We start from the raw sequence: 25,646 nt of genomic DNA, 5'->3' as shown, positions 1-25,646 counted from the left end.
TCATCTTGAAACGTCTGGTGTTTCATTTTGAAAATCTTTTCTTCCTCTTAATGAGAGCAAAGCAGCTACTGAACTCAACCGAAATTCACAATGATTTTGTTCTCTACAAAGCTGAATTGAGTTAGGACTAACATCAATCTGCATTCTGTGGGAACATGCAGGATCAACTCTTCATTTCTAAATATATACTTTAAAACATAAATACTTAACTTAGTAAGGAAAGAACACTTGGTTAATGGTAAGTAAAACTGTTAGATATCAGTCTGGATTTCTCTCTCACTATCGAATCAGCAAATTATATCTCTTTCACCTCACTGCTTTCTTGGTTCCAAATGGAATAGTGCTCCAGTAAACCATTTTTTTTTGTGCTTTAAACTAGCATGCTAGGACTTCCAAGATGCTGCTGGCCTACAAACATTCCCTAAACCTGAAGTTTTGCTACAAAGTAGTTCAATCTCATTCTCGCATCTTTTTCCAATGTACAGCAATTTGAGCAGGTATTAGCAAAGCCTTTTATTTTAAGCTTAATTTCCACCATTTGTTACCTTTGCAGTTTGTGGTGCATTAAAGATGTAAAGCCACTCCTCTGGTTAGGAAAAACTGACTTTGTGGACTGTGCTGCTCATCTATCAATGCTTGTTGACGAATGGGGTGGTAAGGCAAAGGGAGGAAAGATACAAAACGATAATTTTTGCTGCTCTTGTTCTTTCAGGCATATGTACGACCATGCTGCAAATATGTATCCGCAATTAATTAAGAATCCTACCATTCGAAGTGGAGTTCAGAATTTTATGATGTATGTATTAAGTTATTAGAAAAGAAATGATTCAAAATTTGGGGTCAGAGGATGACGGTGTTTTTCTTTTTTCTTTTTTTTTTTTTGAATTCTCTTCCTTATGGACTGTAGAAAGTATATGCTTATTTTTCCTCTGATTGTATGCCATTAGTATAAAAAAAAATTCTAAACATACATAAAGTAGGACGGAATCCATAATTCTGTTCATTCAAGGAAACGTTTAAAACTATCATTACAATGGGATAAGGCCAATGAATTCTTAAGTTTATTCTTGTCAATAACCTTTTCTGAAAAGCTGGTATTTTGAATGTTATACTGAACAGTGTGGTCTCTTGGCACCTTAATCTTTTTAGCACTGTGTATCCTTTCCTTCCACTGTTAGGTTAGCGTTTTGCTTATTCTACCGCTGAAGTAAATTCTGTGCTAATCACAAAAGTCCCAGTTCCCTTTTCTCTTCAGCTGTATAAATCAAAAGTAATTCTACTCAAATAATGCAGTTATACTGGTGGGAAATTACAAGTAGGAGAACAACCATGCCAAGTACTGGGAGACTCAGCTGTGATTGGCAACTTTTTAAAATCTCCTTAGACTTACGTTTTCTTCCATTCCAAATACTCCAGTAAAACTTTCATCATTTCCGTAGATTACTTTTTCCCATCTTTCCCTCATTTTGTGCTTCCCACATAGGGTTATATATTTGATTAATTCTGCTGTTGCTGCACTTATATTGTTGGTAGCCTATTCAAACAGAAGAAAAAAGAAAAGCCACCTTAACACCTTCCTACCCTTCTATCCTTCAGCTTTACTGCCCTCCTTGGGAGAAAAATGACGTAGCCACCATATCTAGGCATATGTTTTTTTTTTCCAGAATGACTCATGGTGTCATTTTTCTATTACCTGTATCCCAGACTCCTGCAGCACTGCTTTATTTTATAGAAGTCTTGTTATATGCTGCCTTATACTGAAAGCCTTTAGCCGTGAATGCTGTGACCATATCCCTGTTTCTTCTGAAATACTTTTTACCTCTTGTGACTTTGAGAAAGCAAAATCTGGCTGGCTTTGTCACCCATACGCTACTGTCTGCTGGGAGAGTTTGCTTCCTTGCCAGATTCATTCACTCTTTTGCTGCCATATGCAATGCTGGATAGATACAGAACCAGAGGTCAGAATCTGGTCCTGACTTATTCTAACAGCTGTGGTTCTTTTATGGTCCTTTGACCACAAGCCAAAGAGGGAATTCCTGGAGATTCTCATAAGGGTGACTACTCTTGCCTTAGGGTCTGTTCAGCTTGTGTTGCTTCATGCTGTAAACCTGGGTTATTTGGCCAGTAGCCTATTGACTGGATTTGGCCCATGGGATGATTGTTTTTAGACTCCTGCCTTTTCCTCAGAGGAGGAAAGCATAGGCTTTTAGGCAGTGTTTGAGCACTACCAGCAGAAGGCCTTCCTTGCACTTGTACCCAGGAGAGGGATATAGACACTTCAAAGGTTTTACGCTTTTTATCCAGTTTTATCCTAAAGTAGGCATTTAAAGTGAGCAGTTCACCTGTCCTATCAATTGCTTGTTTCCCTTTACTGACTATAAGGGGAGGCTAGATCTGACATAGGCGAGTCCCTCAGAGGTGGCGTCCATCTCTTTTGTTTATGTTAAAGGAGTGTGTGCCAGTAGAAGTGTACTACTTTAGCTACATGCACGGATCTGGACGTTTACACCCAGAGGATACAACCTTCATGTCTGCAGGATCTCCAAACCAGGATTTCCCTCAAAGCACTAGGAAGGTTGGATCATCTGGGTCACAATACAGGCCTGCATTTTTGTCCCTTCCCTGCATTATCAACTGTACTCTAAAACAAAAACAAGAAAACCCCAACCTGTTTGTTCCTCTGCAGGAAACAAGATCAATGGACAAGACAACAAATCAGAAATAATAAAGATGACCCCTTTTGGAGGCATGCTGGCTATATTATTGCACAGCTGGATGGCCTGTACATGGGAGCCCTCGAGTGGGCTAAACTACACAAGCAAACAGTAAGATTGATGCATTTTTTTTTTTTTTTATTTTAGTAATTGGGGATGCGACGTCAAAGGAAGTAGGTGGGAGAAGGGAATCTGATATTAACAAAAAAGGAGGAAGATAATTAATGGCAAGTATTCTTTCTGCATGCCACTCTTCAAAAATTCCAGTGACTGTTTGGTGTGGATAATGTAACTGGTCTGTGGTGTTGTGAGAGGATTCCTGCTCTGAACTGGACTTGGAACCTGGGATGCTCTCATGCTGGTGAGATAGGGATGGCTTTTGTATCCAAGTGCAAACGTTGGAAGGACAGATACTTCCTAAGGTGCTGTTGTCACTTTAAAACTGTTTTTGAACAAATGACCCTCTGGGTATAAAGAGTAACTGCAACAGCATGAGTCAGCAAGTTGTGAACTAGAGCGTTTGTTCTTATTTCCAACATAAGATTTCCAGTCTTAAAAGCCTTTAGATTTTGGAGTATGCTTTTCATTGCTCAGTGTCTTCTCCTCTTCCCCCCCCTCCCCCCCCCATTTTCTGTTTCCAAGTCTCCCATTACAAAATGTATGGTTAGTGCTGTGGCAGGCCAAATGAAGTAAATCTTTTTAGTTCATATTAGAAGTTGTACTGGAAATTGTAATTACTGTGTAATTACAATTGATCATCGACTTGTGTGCAATAGCAGATCTTCATTAATTCCACTGCAGGTACAGTAATTTATAATGCTGTTGCAATATGTCTGATAGGTTCCTCAGTGTGAAACTGAGGGTTCGAGTAAGTGTAGTTGACCTTTTTGTCTTGGTTTAACCATATCAAGGATGTAGAGAAGTTGGGGGTGCTGAATTATGAACAACTGAGTTTTAGTGAAATACGCACCTCTTTCGTGTGCAGAACTTGATCTGAGGCTTTCAGGAATGGGAACCAGCTCAAACTAAAAGGAAAAGGATGGTGTCTGTTCACAGTAATGAAGAGGTCATTCCTGGTGAGCCTGAATTGTAGGGAAGATGCTAAGAAATGATACATTTTCTAAGAAAAGAACTCATAAATTACTTTCTATAACACCTGTATCTGAAGAGCCCTGTGAACGCATCAGTTTTTTGGCTAATTCAGAATCCTTTAGATTTAGACAGGGCAAAATGTGCTAGCTATAGCCTTAAGAGTAGGCGTGTTGCATCTGCAGTGTCTGTTGCATGATAATCATTTGTCTAACTGTATTTGGTGTCAAAAAGCATTGACCTTAGAAGTGACTAAGTCATTCTGACCCCCTTTCAGTCAGGGCATGTTGTATCTCATCAGCATGCTTGTCTAAAAATGGTACATTGAATAAAAGTTCAGAAATGTGGTACAGGCTGAAATAACTGTATCCTCTATTCTTGTATTATATGTGGTGATATATATTTACATTCTCAAATATATCTGGAGCAGATGGTGGGCTATGCCATTGAAAATTTTTGGTTTGGACAGTATCGCCTATGTTGGGTCCATATCGTTTTATTCAAAGCAAAAAATCTTCCCTATCCGTGTGTTTGTCACTCAAGATGGTGTACAGTTTCCGCTGTTTGCCGGAGCCAGTAAGTTAACGTCAGTCTCCTGAGTACAGTTTGGGCAGCTGCTGTGCACCTGGACTTTTGGGTTTCTTTGACCTCAAAATGGTACCTGACAGCTTGGTAAAAGTACCTGTGGATCCCTTAGCTGGATACCATGCCACTTTCCAAATACTTCTGCAGGAGTAGGCCACAACAGTGCTATTTGTGTACATATTTACTGCTGTTTGTATCCCCTTCAGGATATAAAGGGCTTGAAGATTGTCCCTCTGACCTTACACAGACAATAAAAACACATGTCGGTAGGATGGTAGCGACTAGCATTCTAGCTCTGACACATTCACTGATATGAGAATCGTTCCAGCTTCTGTAAATCATCAGCGCTAAAAAGAAACCCAGAGCAAAGACCGACAGACTTTCCTGTGTCTTGCTTATTTCTTTTGACTCAAGAACACCTGTCCCTTCCAAGGAGGCTGTTTTCAAATTTGCTTTTGTAGTACGTGTTTTAAGAATGTTAGTAAGGTTCTTTTGTTTAATCCCTTAGTTTTTTTTTTTTAAAAGTGCAATGTTTGGGGAATAAATTTAGCTAATAGATGGTTTTCTCATACGTCTGACAATTGTACGTTGGTTCAGTTTGTCTGATGTCATTTTGATCTGTCTTTGTGCAAGAAGTACAGTGACAGATGTTTACTGTTTACGTTACTCATGTCTTGCCTTCAAAATGTTTGAAATAACTTGTGACTGAAAGCCCCTGCAACAAACAACAAATCCTGCATGTTTTGAAAAGAAAATCTCATTCATATTGCACATTTTTCTTAGTGCTGTGTGAGCTCCCTCTTCTCTGTTTCCCTTGGTAGATACTGCTTTTTTTTTTTGATCAAAAAAAAAAAATCTTTATATAGATGCCTATTTGGTATGGGTTATTAGCACAGGGAACAAGTTTATCGATCTCTAGTGGTGCAGTAGTTTGGATTCATGAGGGTGATAAACATTAAGAGCATTGAGAATATCTTATTTTTTCTTGTTTGTTTTTCAAAAACATACTTGACAAGCAGATTTTTGTTGTCTGATGTTCTTAACGCTATTGAGAAAAGCTACGTAATACTTCTAAATTCAGCTGATCACTCTGAATGTCCATAAGAACAAGGCTAAGTGCTGCAGAAGAAAGGCTGGACGCTTCTTACATCGTCTCTAGCTCCCTGAAGGTCAGAGACATGGGGAAGAAAAAGGGAGGAGGAGATGGATTTCAGAGTTCCTAGATTTTATTTTGCCCCTAATGAATGTGAATGCTCTTGCATGGACAAAGTGCATTCCTGAACCCTGAGAGATAGGTTTGTTAGTTAACCAGTATTGGTGAAAAGTCCTAAAGGAGAAGGAGGAAAAAGACTCTGTTTACAAAGTCTGGATTTGTACACTGAGCGCACTAGGCAAAGTGAAAGAAAACTGTTCCTTTTTCAGGAGAATGGAAGCAAAAACTGTATCAATTGCCAGTCTGCTTTTAATTTTATGCATTTAGCGCGCAAGACTTCTTAGCGCTACATGTGCCTGTTTAAACTTGCAAGTAGGTAGAGTTATACCTTGGGTGGATTAGTTGATGTGTGCTCGTCTGAGGAAAACTGAGTGAAAAATCTGACTTTCCATTGTCCTGTACAGTGCATGGTAGATTATAACTATGCCAAATCCAAACAGTGCTTAAATGAGAGGTGGATCATGCGCATACAGATAGATGCCACTCAAACTTTTTATTTTTCTTTCCCCTTAAACTTAGTCTGCTTTACGTGAATGTTATAGAAATCATTATATCTGCCACAAATAACCAGGCTTTATTACAGAGAGAAACTGTTTAACAGTAATACCAGTATATATTTTTTTTATTCCTGTATATGTGGAGCATATGTTTTGTAGTGGACTATTGTAAATTCTTAAATTTAAAATCACATAAAGCCTCGTGTCCTGCAGGGATATTTTAGATAGGTGCTTCCACTGAAGACCTGCTTGGTGACAAGGTATATTATGAATGTCTATATTTTGAATTTGACGTTTACTTAAGATTGATGTCAAAATCTGAATACATTTGCATGTTAAAGTGTGAAATTATTCCATCTGGTTTAGCAACATTTTTATATCCAGTAAACAAACCCAACCCTTTTGTCAAGACAATTTCTGAAGGAGGGGCACTCAAAGAACATTAAGCCTTTTCATCTGCCTAATGCTCTTCCTGAGCTGTGATTAATCTTGGGCTTGTCTACATGGGGAAATTACTCTTGAAAAGGAGGTATAAGAGTTTTAAACACTACAGATTCTAGGACAGCCGTCGATTTGTACTTCCTTATTTTGTATTGAGAATGCTCACACATAGGGAAGTTATTAGAAAACAATTGTTACAGAATAAGTTGTTACTCTTATTATCCCCTGTAGACCAGCCTTTAAGGTTGGTTCTGTTATCTTTTAACTTTTCTAACTTTATTTGTCCTTACAGCTGATGATAAGTTTTCAACAAGGAAAGGAAGACTCACTTTGATCTTTACTACTTTGGGGAGGCTACCCTAGAAAAGGTGCCACACGTTCTAGCAAAAGGAGTTTTTCTTCTTGTCAAGGCTGCATTGCCTCACTGTTTGACAGCTTAGCTAATGCCATTCACTCTTCTTCAGATGTAAACCATGCATACAAGGAATTTTTCTGGCATTGCTGTGTGAGATGGGAGAAGGTGATTAGAAATATCATAATATGCCCTATTATCGACCCTGACAGACCTCATAGAAAAGGCTTCTCTGCATGTCCTGGGACTCGGTAATAGCTATTCTCAAACTGACACTCTCAGCCTGGTGCCTCAGACTGCTCTGAGAATCTCAGATTTGACCTGTGTTACAGGCACACAAATCTTCTGTTTGAATGCATTGCTTTATTGGGGCTCCAGAGAAGCTCTGTGCATTATGTTTGTTGGACTACTTTGATGTAACTTAGCATCAGAAAACCTGAAACATAAAACCAGGTTTACCCTAGCAAAGCAAAGCAGTGAGTTCTTGAATGAGTTGTTAGAAATAAGTTGGAGCAAAATTTCCTTGTTCCCGAAAAGGGGAATGAAAACACAATTCTAAAGGGTGCTTAACAACCTAGTTCCTCTTTCACTTCTCTGATATTTTAGCAAGCTTTGGGAGCTGACAGGCTAACCTCACTAGTGGAAGACTTTGAATATGCATAATCTTTGCTGCTTTGTTCAATAGGGTCTTTCCTCCCACCCTCTGGCGAGCTTTCTGGGCTTAGAGTTCTGACAGCTTCCTTGCTTAGCACGTTCCTTCTAACTAGTCTCATATGCAGTCCTGCCTGCTCCTCTGCTGGTAGTACTGTTTGCTGGTCACTTTTCTGCCTGACTTTCCGTTAGCAGTTATGTTTGTGTAAATTGGACGTTGGGAAACAGCTTCTCCTCGTTGTGTGTTTGGCTTACAGTCCTTTAAATGCAGCTGGGTCATACATGGGGAAAAAAATCATACAAGATAGCAGTTGTCAGGACGTTTTAATGAATGATTCATACCACTGAGTTGCTTAAAATTATCCAAAGATACATCTCTTGATTTTTTTTTTTTTGTTTGCTATGGCCCGTGCTGCTCCCTGTCTGGGTTCTTGCAGCAAAAATGTGATTGAGCTAGAGCAATGTAGCATATGTCAAAGTTTGCTTTGCATTTCTTCTTTAAACTATAGGTGCTGGTAAGGTCTTCTGCTGTGTATGATCTTAGTTGTGAGAATGGTTTATTTCTCTCACTTGTGTTGGTGAACGTTATGTGAAGGTTTAATTCCTTCCCCTGGGATATATGCAGTAGAGTTTAAATTATTTTTTGTTTTTCGTGCTGGTTATTCTCTCTGCCAGAACATCGCATGGATAATGCAGAATTCAGCCTTCTGAATAAAAAGTAGATGTTCTCTGAATTTGTCACCTTTCATCTCTTCCATATCACTTGAGTCCCCTCTTCTGGGATAGGTCAGCTTTAGGATTTAATAAGAGTGATTTATACTGCAAGCAGTGTATTCCTTTGCTCTATGTTTATGTCGCGTTCTAAAAATACTAATCATATGCCTACAGTGATCTGTGTTCTGTCTTTTTTCCTGAAGCCTTGTCTTAACTAAGGGCATGGTGCAAGCATGAACAGGGAAGATCTAGAAAATTCTCCTAACAGGTGAGGTTAGACCACTATGTAGCACTTATTTTTGAAGAGGAGAAGTGAGAGAAGGGTCTGAAGAGCAAGTTGCACTGTGAATTGTGTGTCAGATAACCCTGGCTAGCTCCAACCATAAGGGGATTTTGAAAGCTCTTAGCTGAGTGCCTTTTGACTGACTTCTTCTATTCAGCTAGTTCCATACTTGATTAGGATTGTTAACATGTCTCGCTTCCCTCTTTTGGTTCCTTCTCCTCAGCCCTGAGGATGCTTTAATCGTAGTCTCTATAAAAATCTGAGAGCTCGCCTGAGTATTCATTAATGTAAGGCTCCTCAAAGGCATTTAGATAAATATAAATCCTATTGTTCAAACTTAGTGTAACAGTAGCAGCAGACTGATTCGTATGCTGTTTGCAAAAGCACACAAAAGTCTTATAAACTGCTGTCAGCGTCTCCTTTTTTCCTCAAATGTTAGTACTGATAATGTTACTACACTAGAACAAAGGCCACACTCTTAAAGATAATCTGAGTGCCCAATTCCACAACGCGTTTTAGTATCTGGGCCTTGTGAACAGATATTTATATGAAAGAGGAAATATAAGAACCTTCAGAGTGAAAGAAAAACAAATTCTAACAGCTGAGATTGTATTGACGCTTCTCTGTCTGAAAGTGTTTTTTGTGGTCCCTCTTTTCTCTCTTTCCCCAGCCACTGAGCACCTTTGATGTCCATTTTCTGAACGCAGTTGGAGACCTGCTGGACCTCATTCCTGCATTATTTGAGTATTCTGCACGGAGTGGACAATGCAATGTGGAGGCAGGAGGCCATGGGAAGTATCAGTGGGATATGGGTCACTGCTCTGCTCTCATCAAGGTGAGCACCAATCATTTCATTTCCAATGACTGCATTGATTTGCAGTATCGTAAGTCTGTGTTTCTGTAGCCTTAACTGTTGTTGAATGTGCATAAAAAGGGACTGTTGTCAATCAGGGCCGTTTCATGCATGTCATTTGTGCCTCTGTAGGATACTGGCTCCAGTTTTGCTCTCTTGCGTTCAAGAAAAACAAATTGGCAGTGAAAAGCTACTAGAATTACTAGGGGATGGAGAACTATCATGGAGAGCAGAGCAGAAGAGTGACTTGTTTCCCTTTCAGCCTTCACTCGGCTCAGTGATAGCATCAATGCCTACAAAGAAGTCAGGGAAATAAGAAGGGAGGGAGGAGGATTGCTTAAACTAAAGGACAGTGCTGGCACAAGAATAAATGGGTGTGAGCGGCTCAAGAATGAATACAGGCTGGAAATTAGAAGAAGGTTTCTAACTGTTAGCAGTGGTACTCTGAAATAGCTTTCCAATGGGAATAATGACAGAAATAACATAGTATTTAAGCATCTGATATGTCAGGACCTCAACTCATTTTTTTTTTTTTTTCAGAGTTGAAATTATCAATAATTAGCATATGAAGACCCCATGTACCCCAGAGCAACAATATTTGCTTTAACTAGACAAAATTTAAGCATTTCCCTACAGCAAGAGGCTTCTGAGTTAACCACAAATTTTAGCACCAGGGAAGCACTTAGCACTTTGGAAAAGATGTGCTATTAATATATATTTACCTTTCAAAATGAATTTGCTTGTCTCTGCTGCTGTACTTTTCACAGAAACAGCATGTTCTAAGTTAATGTTGGAGATGTTTGTAGAAAGCTGATTTGAACGTGTAAATACATTTCAAGTATTCGAGAGGAAACCAGGGAAACAAAACGTATCATATGATGCAGGTGTCCAAAAAAAAAAAAAAAAAAACCCCAAAGCTGTTTCATTTTGAAAAATAACAACTAATTATTTGAGAACAGCACACTGGCAAGAATTATTCCCAGGGGTTTCAGAAATTCATTGTTAAGTACACAATTAAAAGCACAAGAATCTGCTCATTCTTGAACAAAGCAATTAATCAAGCTACTTAAAACAAGTTGTTTTCCCAGTTTCTCTGAAGTATGAAGCATGCAGAGCGTGGTAGGGCCTGAAAATTGTTCATTGTTCTGCTTCCGTTTTCCAGGTTCTACCTGGATACGAGAACATATATTTTGCCCATTCCAGCTGGTTTACATATGCAGCCACACTGAGAATATATAAACATTGGAACTTCAATATTGTGGATCCAGACACTAAAACCAGCCGTGTCTCATTCAGCAGTTACCCAGGTACGGTGAAAAAAACAAAAAAACAAAAACAGAAAAAAAGAGGATATCCAAGATGGCATGGGCCTTTTTACTGTCTTAATTACGTCTTGCCTGTATAAACGGTAGTACCACAAGAAGCACGGAGTTCAAACTACCTTAATTCTTTCTTTTAGACACTGAGAGGAGAACATGTCGTCTTCAATTTTCTACCTTGAATATGTTGTTGTTGTTTTTTTGTTGTTGTTGATTAATAGCCTGTAGTGCTCTGAATCGTGCTAGTTAAATATTCTACTACCTCTGGCACAAACGTGCTGCTTGGAATTCTGCTTGTGTAGTCTGCAGTCATCTCAACTGTTGAACTTCCCCTCACCTTGCCTATAGCATTGGCATGTTTAATAATAACTCAGTTTTGAACACTTCCATTTACCAGTGTGGCATGATTCATGCTGTAATGGGATTAATAGAAAGTATGCAACACTAGCCATTTGAAATTGTATAGATTTCTTTGGGTTAGCAAACCTTCTGATGATTCCACACCCCCTCGCCCAGCTTCTGTATAGAGTGCAGCAGAGAGGAGTACTCATTTTTTATCCTTATTTCATGTGTTAGTAATATAGGCAGCCAGACTATTTATAACCCTCCTTGGGAAGATTTGGCAGCGCATAGTATTCTCAAGTTTCCTGGAAGAATGTTCGAAATTGCCAGCATTTAATTTTTAGTGGTAAAATATGGACTATTGCTTACCAAAAAAAAAACAAAACCAAAAAAAAAGACTAGGGTAGCATGGTGAATTATGAACATGAAAAACTAAAGCAAAATCTAAGATGCTTGAGTGAGTTAGCACTGCAGTTTTGAAGGTGAAATTCCAAACTCAAAAATGCCCAGTCAAATTTTTAAACTTTTTAAAGGGAAGAATATGCTATAGGAGACTGATTCTGATGAAGTTTTGCATTGGTTGTTGATTGCAAAATGTGCTTTAACTGCTGTGGTTTCCTTACTACAAAGGCAAGAGTCCTTCATGGCAGGGACTCCTGAGACTCTGACTAAGAAGCGCTTTTGAAAAGCAGCTGCGTTCATTGCAAGTTGAAACCAAATATTTTTCTGCGGGGTTCTGGTGCTGCTCCTCAGTGACCCTCAGGAGGGCAGCTTTTCCTGAGAACTGGGATTTTGCATTGATGAAAGAGTAGAGATGTTTTGGTCAATGCCTATTAAGCGTACAGCCTTTCACAAGCCCGCGTTATCTCTAATTCCCCTAGAGGTATTCCACTCACTTGTTGGAAGGAATTTTGCCAAGCCTGTGTTACCTGGTAGAAAGCCAAGGCTTCTGTCTGAGCTGTCTGTCCCCTGTCTGTTGCTGACAGAAAGGCATTCTGGGTCTGATATCGCCTAGAAAAAATACGATTGAGGATAATACTATCCTTTAGGAGGATGTGGCTATGTTTCCCGAATGTTATATTTTGTATTGTGCTGCAGATTCAAACTAGGGATCAGGATCCCCCGTGCAGAGCTTTTTAATGGGTGTAAATGCTGATGTCTTTAAGCTGTTTTGCCCCTTTTGTGGACTCTTCACATAAAATTAAATACAAGTCTTATGTTTTGACCAGGCTGATCGAGGACATTGCGTGGGAGAGTGCCAGAAGGTTGGCTTCTAACATGCTGAAATGGTCAGGGTTTGTCCTCTAGCATACAAAATCCCAGTGCGCTTCCTAAGACTGTTGGGACCTGCAGGGAACTCTTAAGAGATGGCTTATTTAAAGCTTACTTGTGCCAGCTAGATTCTGACAATGATGTGGTAAGTTTTCCTTCTACCAGCAAAGTTCAGTGAGAACTGCGTTACAAAATGTAGTAGTAGTTCCCATGGCCACAGTGAAATCTGAGACACCTGTGGTATGCAAAGTGCACTCACTGGCCCCCTAATTATGGGGTAATATCACAAGCACTAGGCAAGCATGAGCCATTAGCACAGCATGAGCCATTAGCTGTGGGCGTAGCTCACAAACTTGCAGTTTTCCAAAAGATGAGCAAGCTCTAAAGCACTGGTCCGGTAGTGATCTAGGGACATTATGCAGGAAGGAGGGAACTGGCAAATTCTTCTGCTCTGTGCTGTGTTGAGATGAAGCCTTATATTTTCAGGGTGTCTGACCAAGGAACCCACAAGTCCTCTTCATGGCTCAACTTGACAACTGTAACTTCTCCCTGCGTGTGAGCCCTCATTCTTATTCTGTCTTGATAGATGCTAAGAACTAGAAAGAAAGTCCCAGCTAGTAAGCTTCCCTAAATAATAACCTAGATGATCTTAACGTGCATAGAAGTACTGACTTTGGGTCAGCAACAAAGAGCATTAAAAGAGGCAAGTGTCCCTCCAGGCTGGCAGTGACACTCAGCTGAGTAATTAATAGATAATTATATATATCCAGTAGCCTGGATATGAAGTAAAACTCTTCTGCTGTCCAAAGTTGCACAGAAAAGCTTGCAAAGCTTCAAGAAGGCATTTGTCTTCGGAGAAGGAATGTGCCAACTCCCTGATTTCTCCTGGAGTCAGAGAGTCAAATTGTCCAGCTTGTTTGTTCATTTACTGAACGTCAAAAGATGGGCTAATATGCTACAAAAATTAATATTTGTTATGACTCTGTTTAGAGTGTCTAAGACTTTGCTAACCGCGATGCATGTCAGCATGCACGTTGCAGTACAGCTAGAGGGCCTTGTGCTTCCTTGCCTCTTCTGAGGCTGAGTTGGCAGGTGGGAGGACAGGCAGGAATTGCAGAATCTGTTCCTGCTTCCCCAGCAGTTGCCCAGGTTTCTGCCAGTGTGCTCCAGTGTCAGTGTTGCGGCAGCAGTTCCCCAGGTTTCTGCCAGCGTGCTCCAGAGTCAGTGCTGCGGTGTGTTGCCTCCCTGCTGCTTTCTTGATTTTAGAGCAACAGTAGCGCTGTAGAAGCACAGGCAAGTGGAAATGAATGGGAATAGTAATCTCTACTCTTGCAGAATGTTTTAGCCGCTTGCTGCTTGTTTCCACGCTAATCCTCACTTGAACCTTGCTGTTGATCTTGGCCTTTTCTGCTACTGAAATCAACTGTGCTGAGCTGCATGCTGAGCAGCTCGGTGAACTTAGGGAAAAGAAGAATATCTGAGCTGAATGCTTGGGTACCCCTGATTTCAGTCTCTCATTCAAATGTTGAGCATAAGTATTTCATGCTATGGTTGGTGAATCTATACACAGCAGAGAAATTGCACAGGCCATGTGGCTGTTGCTTACAGATGTTGGCTGAAGCTATGGTTGCTTGGAGGGGTAGGAAATGCAGTGGCAGGGGCCAGGTGGGTGCTGTGGTTCTGCAGGGCATACCTGGTAAAAAGAGCAGAGAGAAAGCAAAAACATGGCCCTGCTGTGGAGTCACTGCTTTACAGTGCCTCACTGTCAGGGCAGTTCAGGGGACTGGCAAATTCTCTTCTGCCATCAGCTGGCTCATGGGCTTTTGCCAGACTCTTTTTTGCTTCCTTGCTCCCTCAAACATCTGTCTAAAATTTGGGGGCAAACAGAAAAATATCTGATGTGCCTTATGTCTCTGGCCTCTCATCTCCAGTGTGGGATGTGCTATCAGTTAGTGCCTAGCAGAGATGTACCAAGTAGAGGGAAGGCAACTGGCAGGAGTTCAGTCTTGGCATGAGAAACGACTGCTGATGGGTTTAAGAAAGCTAATCCAGAGAAGACGTCTCCCTTCCCATCATCCAGGGCTGTTCGTAGCCCAGAGCGCTGAGCGTTTCAGCCAAGAGCTTCTCCCATCCCTGCGAAGTGATGGCTAGACCTCATGCCTCTGACTTGCAGGCTATACTACTGTCCCTTTCTGTACTTGAATGAGCACGACAACCTTCCAAAATAAGAGAAAAACAAATGCTGTCTGGTTCAGAAAGCAGCAGCCTTCCTTTTTGGTAACAATAGCTACCAGGAGCGTGCCCCCCCCCCACCCCCCAAAATGCTGTTCAGTGTGCTTTCTCTCTCCAGAGAAAGCTGTGGTTCAGATTTTGAAAAGTATTTTGCTTTGCTTGGTGGATGAATAGCATCATGATGAATGAAGCTCCAGGCTCTGGAAACTTCACAACTTTCCAGCAGTGTTTGGAAACTGAATCTAAATGGCTCAGACCCAGAAAATGCAATCAGAAGTGCTCGTGTTTGTTTCTACGTAGGAACAATCAGGTTCATTGAAAAAAAAAATTGATTGAGAGTTGCTGATAAGAATGGGAGATGGGCTTACAGAGCAAATAGGTGAACTGTATGCAGATAACAGTTGACATAAAAGGCAATTTCAATTACAGCAAATTCTCATGCATAGTTAAAAAGACAAGAATGAAACACGAGGACATCGCATACTTTCTGATATCTCTAGGCTTCACCTGGGTTTTATTGTTGTGAATGTTTTTCCTCTGGGTGAACCTGTGGTATATGTTTAACTTCCCTTTGTCTTGGGGTGGCTGTGTCCGAAGTCATAATGGCATATATTGTCTCTGGGTAATTGGGCTGGTAATGGTGTATACTGGACAGCACATTGTATTGTAAAAGTAGGATAAAAGTTGGTGAGTACTAAGGCCCAGAAAGAAATCCTCTTGTTTTTGGTTTAGCTGAACTTTGTGATTTATTTGAATTAGAGTTCAAACTTCAGTTAGTTCAGCATCGTTCCTTGTGTTGACACTTACTTTGGGTTGAGTTTTTCTGTTTTAACTCAGCTTAAATTGATTTAAAAAAGAAAAAAAAAAACCCTTACTTTGCTTATTTTGAAGTAGGGCACTTGGTGTTGGCACCCACATGGGAATTGACGTTCGATTCAAATGAGTTTTTAATGATTTTTGCTTCTGGTCTCTGTTTAAGCACTGAGCTTGTTAGGCAGCAGCTTATTGGTGGAATCTCCCATGTCTTTGTGTGAGATAAACTAGTAGCAGCCAGGTTTAAGGCATTTCATTTCTTGTCTTTAGCTATTTGAAAGAGAACTCTGCTTTTCATATGCTTTATTTACTGTTACTTTTTTTTCTGTCTCTCCAAGACCATAGGCTGCCAAGGCGCTCTGCCTGACCTATGCTGAAGTGTTTTCAGAGATCAGGTGACCATAAAGTAGTGTTTTATCTGATTTGACTTGGAAGAAATATGCTGTAATGGGGCACTCAAACACTACAGGCCTCTACTGCTTGAAGGAGGTCAGCCTTTTCATGAAAGCCCAGGAGCAGGAGGCAGAACTCTGTTTTCTTTCTGGTTCACACAAGTTGCTGACCTAAGTTTGTTTGCAAAGTGCAATAATGAGGCTCGTTGTAGAAGATTTTATAGAGGAGCACAACAATTACACTAAGTAATTGCCTGAGTCAGATGCTTAAAGCTTTATCCTTAAATGAATGCTGTCCAGATGTTTAGAAATGAAGATTTTAGCATTTTGTACACTTTTTGATGCCATTGATAGCTCTTTAGTAAAAGTCCTGGTTCTGGGTGACGTCCCCATCAGGAGCTCAATTAATATGAACCTTTCTTCCCCAACCTGGCAACTGCCAGCCCTCTGCCCTCTGAGGAATCTAGAAGTCAAAGTATCTCTGCTTTGTAGGTAGGCACCAGTAGTCCCATGCTATCCATGGTATTATAATTGACTTTTGCAACTCTGTATACCACCTCCTGGCATGGGATCTGCAAATGGACCTAGCGTTTCTGTTGGTCTGTAACATAGAAAGGAATTGTGCTCTGTCATCCACGGCTGGGTTGATTCTGTGGGGGTGATAGGAGTAAAAAAGCACTGACAACATGTCAGAAAGAAGAGGAGGTAGAATATTATCTCTCTCTCTCTCTCTCTCTCTCTCTCTCTCTCTCGTATACAGGAGATCTTTTATGATTAAGAGGTGCCTGTATCTTGGGCTTGGTGCTTTACGGAATAGTTACATTGGAAAAGAATGAACTAGAAGGAAGACTTTCTACTTGGCTAGTTTAGTCCAGGAGGGGTTAATTTAAAGAAATACCTGTTGCCACCCCCTCATGCTCCCCCAGAGAAAAAAATCCCAAACTGAAACTGGTTCATAAGAATCTATTTGACTGTGGGATTTGTTCTTTTGTTTCAGTTTTCTTTGTTGTGTTTTTAAAGAAACCTATGTGTTGTAAACAAGTACTCACCAGGCTTTTAGACTGTGTAATCCCTAGTGTAGGACTAAGACTATGCTTTACATGTGAAGGGGAAACTTCCAAGAGGGAAAGCTTGGGACATAAACCTGAAGCAAACGCTCTAGACAGAAGTACGCTGTGTATTGAAAGCATGACAAGTGAGAAACTGTGTGCTTACAGGCAGGCTTAACCCACTTGCAGAATTTGCCATCTCATCTTTAATATTTGTACAGCTTGATCTCTCTCTCTTTCTCTTTCACACGTGCTGTTTGACTTTGACCTGTTTGTAGCTTGGGTGTCTGTTTCATTTTATGAGCTTATCAAAGCTTCACAGAGAAAATGGAAACTTTTATATTGTCGTTTAAGGCTTTTTGGTGTCCCTGGATGACTTTTACATACTAGGCAGTGGCTTGATAATGTTGCAGACAACCAACAGTGTGTTCAACGAAACCCTCCTTAAGCAAGTGGTGCCCGAATCCCTGTTTGCTTGGCAGAGGGTCCGTATTGCGAACATGATGGCAGACAGCGGCAAAACTTGGGCAGAAACCTTCTCAAAGTGCAACTCTGGTAAGTACGTTCTTGTATGAATCTTAGAAGAAAGGATATGTTCCCGCTCCCCTTTGTGCCCTTGCCTTGTGCAAGCAGGATGTGTAACTCTTCACCCCTCCCCAGGGACTTACAACAACCAGTACATGGTGCTGGACCTGAAGAAGGTCAAGCTACAGAAGAGCCTTGATGATGGTGCATTGTACATTGTTGAGCAGATCCCAACTCTTGTGGAATATTCTGATCAAACAAATGTTCTCCGGAAAGGTAATAGCTCCTATAGTAGCTGATGGCTTGGGAAAGCCAGCTGTTTGTGCCATCTGATAGAGGACCTTGCTTCATACCTGGGAAGGGTTTTTTGTGGACTAATGCTAAGATTTCAAGTCAAGAGGTTTGTGTGAACAAACCTCTGTTGCCATGTCAGTAACTCCGCATTCATTTCTCCTGCCTGCTGTAGTAGAAGTGTGGTGAGCATTTGTATTTCTTGGAATTATGCAAGGCAAAAATTGACTTCACCATCTCTTTCCTTTCTTCCTTTTCTTTGATGTTATTTTGCCCTATCTTAGGGACCCATGGAGGAGGGAGGTGAGGTCTCTTTGAAGCAGTGACGAATAACTGATGCTGTGGGCTACTTGAAACATTTTGCGAGTAGGTCACCCTGCAAGCTTTTAAAAAAGTTTGCCATTAGATTCAGCCCCTTTGCTGAACTTTTCTAGAGCTGTGTCAGCTGGTAAATATCTGCTGTTCAAAAGATTCCTTAATCCTGCAGCAAGACCAGCAACAAGCTGATGGAAAACAAAGAAAGATCTAGTGAAGTAAAATTCCCACAGTCAGGTTGCATTCACAGGTGTTCTCCAGACTTTTCATATTTTCATCCAAAAGTCTGAGCTCTTTCCACAAACTTATGCCTGGTGCTTTGTGCTCCCCCTTCTGTAATCACATACTGAGGGGGTGATCCGATAAATGCTCTTCAAAATCACTGGAAATGCATTTACCTTAGCAGCAGGAGTTGTTTCTCTTTGGAATTTTCCTTGTCTCTGGTTCCTTGGAAACATCCGGCTTATTTTGGGCTTTGCCACAATGTGAATATGGTTTTGTGAGATGTTTCTCATGAATAGTTTGCAAAAAATCTCTTCTTTCCCTTATGCTTCTCTGGCTTCTTAATCCGTTGAAGATATGAAAGCAGGCTGTTGCACCTTATCTTCCAGTGTTTGTGTGTGGTTCGGATGGTGAAATGCCTTGAGCACCTCTGCTGTGTTGTGGATTGTGGTGCAGATGACCAAGCTAATGAAGGCAGCTTTAGCTCTGGCCCTTGAAGCGATACAGCTATGTCCTAGCTGTGCTGCACCTGTGTTAATGAGCCTGACACACAGGCCAGGTTTAGAGGTTTCCCAGAGCTCCTTCTCAGCAGTGACATGAGAATGCTGTGTGGGATCCCCCATAGGACTGAGCCCAACCCCTGGGCTTGGACGCATGGTGATTCCCTCCTGTGGCTGTTGTTGCTGGAAGGACGTGGCTGAACTCATCTCTGATTTGCTGGCCAGTAGGAGGTAAGGAGAAGGGGCAGGAACTGTGCTTGGGGCCATGCTGCGCCCAACTGCAACCCCTTCTTTAATGAGGGACAGGAACTCATCAAGAACTACCTGATGGCCAATGGACTGGGAACAGCTGTTTCTCCTTAGTTAGGACAGACACCTTTCCAGCCACCCCTAGATGACACGTAGCTCCATGTGCTCTTGCATATCTTCCTGGGGCAGCCTCTACAGTTCTCAGGACAATCCCATCTCCCATAGCTCTCTAGCCCATGCAAGCCTGGTCCTGGTCCCCATCCAGGCACCTCCTCATTATTTCTGCTGCTGCAGTGGGTCATGCACCTCCTCCAGTGATCGCGGTGGGCTGATCTCTGCCCCTGGCAACTCCTGCCTGCCGCTCCAAGCCTGTTCACTTGTGCTTGCCTGCTTCCACTGAATCCTCTTTTGTGACAGTCATCTAGTGCTGTCCTGCCTCCTTCAGTCTAGTATTGGACAAAAGCTACACTCCTGTGCCCGAGACGTGGCCTGATCAGCCCTCTTGCCCTCTTGTATTCTGTGCCCTTCTTGGGTAGGTGGAAAGGTCTGATTTGGGCCACCTGAGAGCAGGGTTTGGTGTGGGGAGTGCGGAGCATGGCCTACCCTAAGGTTACGTGGCCTGTGCAGTTAGGCAGCCACAATGTGTCTGCGCCTTCCCTGGTCTGAGCTGTGGTCAGGCCATGTCAATCCCTCGCAGCCTGATGTCCTGCTTTGGGAACTTGGATCAAGTGGCAGAAATCACCTGGTCTCTTAAAGTTTAAGCATTAAAGAACAGCCCTCGCCACGCAGAGTGGTCAAGCACTGCAGAATTGCTGCCTTAGAGACCTTGGCTGCTGTAGGCCAGCATTACTCTTGGGAGAAGCAGTCTTGGACTCCTCCGTGCCACACAGTATGCCAGCACAGGGACCCCAGTGGAGCTGGCATGTTCCCCAGTGCTCGGGGCAGCCCAGGTGAAGGCAGTTGCCTCCCTCAAGAGCAGCTCAGGCTTAAAGTGCTCGTCGAGTAGCTGACCCTGGCACCTTCCATACCTGGCAGCTGGTATCCAAAAATAGCATGCTTTTGCCACTTTGGCCTGGTCAAAGTGAGTTGGCTGCATTTGCATCAACTTTAGCTTTGTAAGTCTCTTTCAGGCATAAACCTAGGAACAGCAGAGAATGAGAACTGAGTCCTCAGGTAAACAGAGGCGGGTATTGCTATAGTAAGGCCTGTATCTGAGGTAAAAGTAAGCATTTTCTTATGTGACTTTAAAACTGGAAGGATTTCCTGGCCTCTGTCAGCTTGCCTCTTTGGCCAGTGCAGGTGAATTATAAAACCCAGGAATTTTTTGCGTTCCATATAGCCCCTTCCAGGCAAAGAAGTCAAGTTGCTGTCTGTGTTGAAAAAGAAAACTCAGGAATCCTGTGGAGGAGGTGAGAGAGAGCAGTACTGCCTCCAGTTTAGAGGTGGGGCATGGGAGTGGACCACAGTCCAGACGTTTCTTGATCATGAGTGAATTGCACATCCGTTTCAGCATCAGAAACATCGTTTCAGTTCAGAACCTGGGATCTCTGTCTCTTCCATCATACACCTCATCTTATTGCTCCACCTCTCAATACTACTCAGCTCTCTTGCTCTGATGGGCAGAGTAGGACGGATCAAACAAGATCCTTCAGAGAATTTTTGCTGCCTGTGTGTTCTTCCCCAACCTTACACCATCTCTGACTTGTTTTCATCACTGTTCACCTGGCCAGACCTAGCCAGCAGTTTTCACTGGCTTGTATTAGTCCTTGGGTAAAACCTGCCTGAGGTTGGATGCTGCACTGTCTCCATGGGATTTGCTGTCTTGCAGAGCCTGGGACACAGGAAGAACACTTGCTTGAGGAGAACTTAAAATGATTTTCTTTGTTTTAGCAATTTAAATTTTTTTGAATCGTAACTAAACCCTATAGGTTTGGAAGCTGATTCATCCACATCTTCCTGCCTGCTTCAGTATGGGGTGGCAAGTGTGCTCGTTTCTGCAGGACTCCTGTGTTGCAACACAGCATACACACGTGAACACCCTTTCCTTCAGATAGGCTCTTAAGTCATGTAAGCAAATGCCAGCAGATGGGGTACTCCTGTCTCTGCTGCATGCTGTGCAGGACCCAAGCTGGCAAGGCCTCTGCTCAGGCAAGTTTATAATGCTGTTGCTCTCTGTGTGTCTATCTCAGGAAGTCTGGTTTGTATTTTAATATCTGACTCCCAGTGTGTCCCAGCTGACTTACTTGAGCCTCTTACAGTCAGACTCCTCATGTCATACTGGGCTGATGTCAATACAAGGAGTGCTGTATTTATCAGTGTTTAGATAGCAAATCTTCCTGACAAATCCTGGCATGTGTGATTTGAGAGGCGACAGTCCCCGCTGACAACAGAAAGACCAGGGCTTTGGGGAGGAGCTGAAGATGTGCTGCTCTTGGGACCAGCTCATGGCATATACTCTCTATGTGAACGCTTCTTGATGCCGTGCCTTGCAAAAAAACCTAAACATTATGGCGTAGGTATCTATTTTCATTCTCTCAAGACTTCCTGTGCCCAGATCCAGATCTGGGTGGTTCCCTGCTCTTTGCAAGCATATTTGCTTCCTAAACTAATCTTGTTCTAGACAGTCATGTGTCATCCATCTAAAACTCTCCTTCGAGTTTGGGCTCGTAACCCTGCCCTTTGGAGGTACCAAAACTTCAGGATAGCGGCAAGTGTGCAGCTATCCACCTTCTCTCCCTATTGCACAGCGTGCAACCACAGCTTTCTAACTACTACTGCTCAGCAGCCTCTGTGTGTGTTTGTGTGTGTTTTCTTTGCTTGCCTGCTCCCTGTTCATCTCTATTAGCTCTGTGGTTCCTGTTTATTTAATTCATTTGCTTTTTTTCTGGGGTCTCTTTTTCTAACTGCTGTCTTGGGGCCCTCATTATGGCACAAATGCGTATTTACTTAGGTGCTTTACTTTTTTAAATTCCGCTCTGCCCTCATGACTGCCCCAATCAACTGTGTGTTGATTGTCCCTGACATCTCAGCAGCGTGTCTTACTCTGCTTTGGTGAGCTGGGAAGGGAAAAGGAGGAAGGGGTTCAGGCCTTTGCAATGTACTTGCGGGAGTGTTTGGTGGAGGGAAATGATCTTTCCCTGCTCAGCTTCAGGGGGATCATGATTTCTGCAGGAGGACTAGGGCTGTTCTGTGTGTTCACCTCAGACTCACCTGTAAGTCTGGTCTCAGCTGCCTGATGGGTGAGTCCTCAGGGTGAAAGCCTGGGGATGGGTAGCCTGGGTACAGTCTCCAGTGGTATTGTACTAGGAGTCAACCGTGGTCCTTCTAGTGACCACTGCCAAATTTGTTTGTGTTCACACCAGCTTGATGTGTTATTCATAGACATCCTGTTAAGGCAATGCAGTGTGGATTTTTTTTTTGGTTAATATAAGCAGAGGATTCAGCTTTTCTAAGTAACTAACAGGTTGGGTTGTCTCTCTTGCAGGCTACTGGCCTTCATACAATATTCCTTTCCATGAAAAGATTTACAATCTCAGTGGATATGCAGCCTATGTTGAGAAGTATGGCCTGGACTTCTCTTACGAGCTTGCTCCAAGAGCAAAAATCTTCCGGCGAGACCAGGGCAAGGTGACCAACCTGGAAAGCATGAAGTACATCATGAGATACAACAGTAAGAAACATGTTCTGTGGAGCTGATCTTAATAAAGCAGTGTTACATTTATTTATTGGATTATAGTGGTAAGCAGCAGCCTGACACGTAGAGCAGAGCTACATTACCTGTGCACGCACAGAGCAAAAGGACAATGCAAGCTTGCTGTCAATGTAGGAGACAAAGCTAAAAATTACTCTCACAGAAACAAGACTGGACTTCTTCCAGAGCAAGGGCCCTCAGGCCTGCTGTCTGACCTTTCCAGAGAGCTTCTGACGCTCCAAGGGCCTGAGGACTGCTGTTCCCCAGTAGGACTGCAATCTGTCAGAGTCTTGCAAAGCTGTAAATCCTAAGCATCAGTCAGATCAGACCAGACCAGACCAGAAAATTTTGTATAAAAACTACAGGTCTCTTTTTTTCTCTGCTCAGGCAGAATGACCTTTGGGTAGGTACTGCTGTGCTCTGCTTTCTCCTGACAGGGTTCTGCTTGGCTGGATTAAAAGCAGCTTAATTAAACTTCTGGCTAAACCTATCTCTAAGTACAGATTCTCTGTTTTGCTCCCCAATTAGAGGGAGCATACTGATTGCTGGGTTTGGGGTTTGGGATGCCTCTTCCAGGGTGGGTGCTGCTGTTCAGGCTGTGAGTAGCAGCAGGCTTGTAGATGTTAAGGCTTGTCCATCTTCCCCTGCTGCTGCTGCAGTGGGTGTTTGAAGCCTTTGTTTTTTGCCACTTGTTTTAGTCCAGTACAGGAAAACAAAGGCTCTCACTGCTTTCTTTACAAAGTTCCTGCAAACTTTAGTCATGTGGAGTTGCAGATGGTTGTGGATTGGCAGCGGTAAGACCACTGGGATGTAAGACCAGCTGTATGGATTTGGACCAGAAGTTTGTCTGCTTAGTATCCTGTCTCAAACATGGACCTTCAGGTGGTACCTGGGGAGGAGTGTGAGAGCAGAGTGATAGACTGATGTTTCTAGGCACTAACCAGCTTTTTAGTGGCTTGGGGACTTTGCTCCATCAGCGGAGGCTTTGTGTGAAGGGACTAATTTGTTCTTTTCTTCCCTCCTCCCCTCCCCACATTTCTCCCCAGACTACCAGCGTGATCCTTATGCCAAACGCAATCCTTGCAACACCATTTGCTGCCGGGAGGACTTGAATCCTTCTTTTCCAGTGCCTGCAGGCTGCTATGACTCCAAGGTAAATTACCCTTGCTTGCAGTGTCTGCTGCAATGCTGGATGTCTGCTGTAGCCTGTTTGTGTTCCTGTCAGACTTGAAACACATCTCCATGCACTAGGGTGGGCATGGTGGGGCCATGAGGCTCTGCCTGTGTCCTCTCTTCAGACTGTCCGAGTGCTTGGGCAGCTCACAGGACGGTGCTTCTCTGCAGTGAGTCTCATCTCCCGTCCCCGACGCCAGGCCTGGCAGAGTGACAGGTGGCAGAAGGATGGAGCTGGGAGAGGAGCGCATGGGGAGGAGTGCAGAAGCCCGATGTCCGTGGGAACTCCTGGCATTTAAGAGTTAAGCCCCAAAGCCTTGTGGCAGGAGGAGCCCAAGAGGAGACTGGAATGAGTCTTCACATCCCTTGTAGGAAGGGTGACTGCTGCACAGCCCTAGCTCTTGTTCGTGGGGACTGTGTGCGTTCCCGAAGCCTGCAGGAAGATGTCTTCCTCCTCTCTTTAGCTTTGCCTTTGCAAAAGCCTGGCTCTCTAGTAAGTCACCCTGCTCCAGGCCTCGCCTCTCTGTAAAACTGCTTTGAGCAAAGGTTGGCTAGGTCACGTCGCTTTTTTTGCGGGTTATGGGAAAATCCTTAGACCCACCGTCTTGGAGACGGTGCCTTTCTAGCCAGCTTGTATGATGTTTTCACTGTGAGGGGCAATACTTAAGTGAGCTGCTGTCCAGACTGGGTGAGCTGGTAAATTGTATGGTGCTTTATCCCACTGGGACCAGCCTGCTGCTTTCTGGATTGTTTGGTTGCTAGGATGGACCCTGTGGAGGCCGTTTTGGTATTGCCAGTGCTGAGTGTCTCCCCTCGGCTTGCACAAGCCCAGGTCAGCTTGCCTGCCTGCCTTGCCAGATAGCCATGGTGGCCAGCAGGATCTCCTAGGGCTGGTTATTACTTGGGGATTTCAGAAAATTGCTCTGTAGAGGTGTTTGGCAAGGGACACTTGCAAGCCAGAGCGCTCTGGCTGTGATGCCTTCAACATCATAGTTAAGCAAGGAGGCTGGGCTGGGCTGGGGAAGGACTGGGGACTAATAGGGGGTGGTGAGGGAAATGGACAGAGCCCAAAGAAGAGGCAGAAGCTGGCTGCAAAATCTGTTGTAAACACTAAAGACCATCTTCGACTTCGTGAAGATGGAGCAGGCTGTGGGCCTCTTGGGAGATAGTAAAGGAGCAGGTCAGGGGCTGGACAGCAGGGGTGACTTTACTTCCTTCGTCCTTTTGTGAATTACCCTGCTCAAGTGCTTAACACACAACAGCACTTAGGCCAGACCCTCCAGGGTGCCTGCTGCAGCTCCAGCCCTTATGGGGAGACCCAAAAACAAGGAGGATTGTCCTGAGGGAAGATGTGCGGCCTCTCTTGACTTGGGTAGTGCAAGGGCCAGGGGCAGCATAGACTCACACTTTGCTACTACCCTCTGGCCCTTTAGTGCTGGTTGTTTTGTGGCTAAAGATGCTTCTGTGCTGGGAAGGACTGTTGCGTTTTCCCCTTGCTCAGTTTCTTTGCCTTATTGTTATCAAATCTCCCTGAGCTGTTGCTGCTCTCTGTGATGGGTGCATGCCAAACACCACACAACCATTTTATCCTGAACTCTTGTCCTTCATTACAGGTGTCCGATTTCCGCCTGGCTTCAGCTTTCACAGCTACTGCAATCAACGGCCCCCCGGTACAGGGTGGGCTCCCTGTCTTCACCTGGAAACGGTTTAACCACACGCGACACCAGGGCCTGCCAGATGCGTACAACTTTCATTTTGTCACTATGAGGCCGATCCTGTAAAACCGGCATTGATATTCCAAATTGAGGTTCTTTTGTTCATGGAAATTTTAATTTCCTTGTGTAATAAATCCACCAGGATGTCTACCTA

At 43.1% G+C, this 25,646-nt stretch overlaps 1 protein-coding gene across 1 annotated transcript in view; it reads left to right on the top strand.

Moving 5' to 3' along the window:
* PLBD1 (phospholipase B domain containing 1) overlaps positions 1–25,646 on the top strand; it is a 42,088-nt gene extending 16,442 nt beyond the window's left edge. The window contains exons 3-11 of the mRNA XM_068940178.1: positions 713–796; positions 2,687–2,825; positions 9,210–9,374; positions 10,555–10,699; positions 17,166–17,366; positions 17,472–17,612; positions 22,398–22,583; positions 23,651–23,757; positions 25,391–25,646. Of these exons, the coding sequence (XP_068796279.1) occupies positions 713–796; positions 2,687–2,825; positions 9,210–9,374; positions 10,555–10,699; positions 17,166–17,366; positions 17,472–17,612; positions 22,398–22,583; positions 23,651–23,757; positions 25,391–25,558 (1,336 nt within the window). The 3' untranslated portion in view covers positions 25,559–25,646. The remainder of the gene's footprint in view (positions 1–712; positions 797–2,686; positions 2,826–9,209; positions 9,375–10,554; positions 10,700–17,165; positions 17,367–17,471; positions 17,613–22,397; positions 22,584–23,650; positions 23,758–25,390) is intronic.

The sequence above is a fragment of the Struthio camelus genome, chromosome 1 (genome assembly GCF_040807025.1).
Source record: "Struthio camelus isolate bStrCam1 chromosome 1, bStrCam1.hap1, whole genome shotgun sequence".
NCBI lineage: Eukaryota > Metazoa > Chordata > Aves > Struthioniformes > Struthionidae > Struthio > Struthio camelus.
This window is presented reverse-complemented; position numbering and strand designations above follow the sequence as displayed.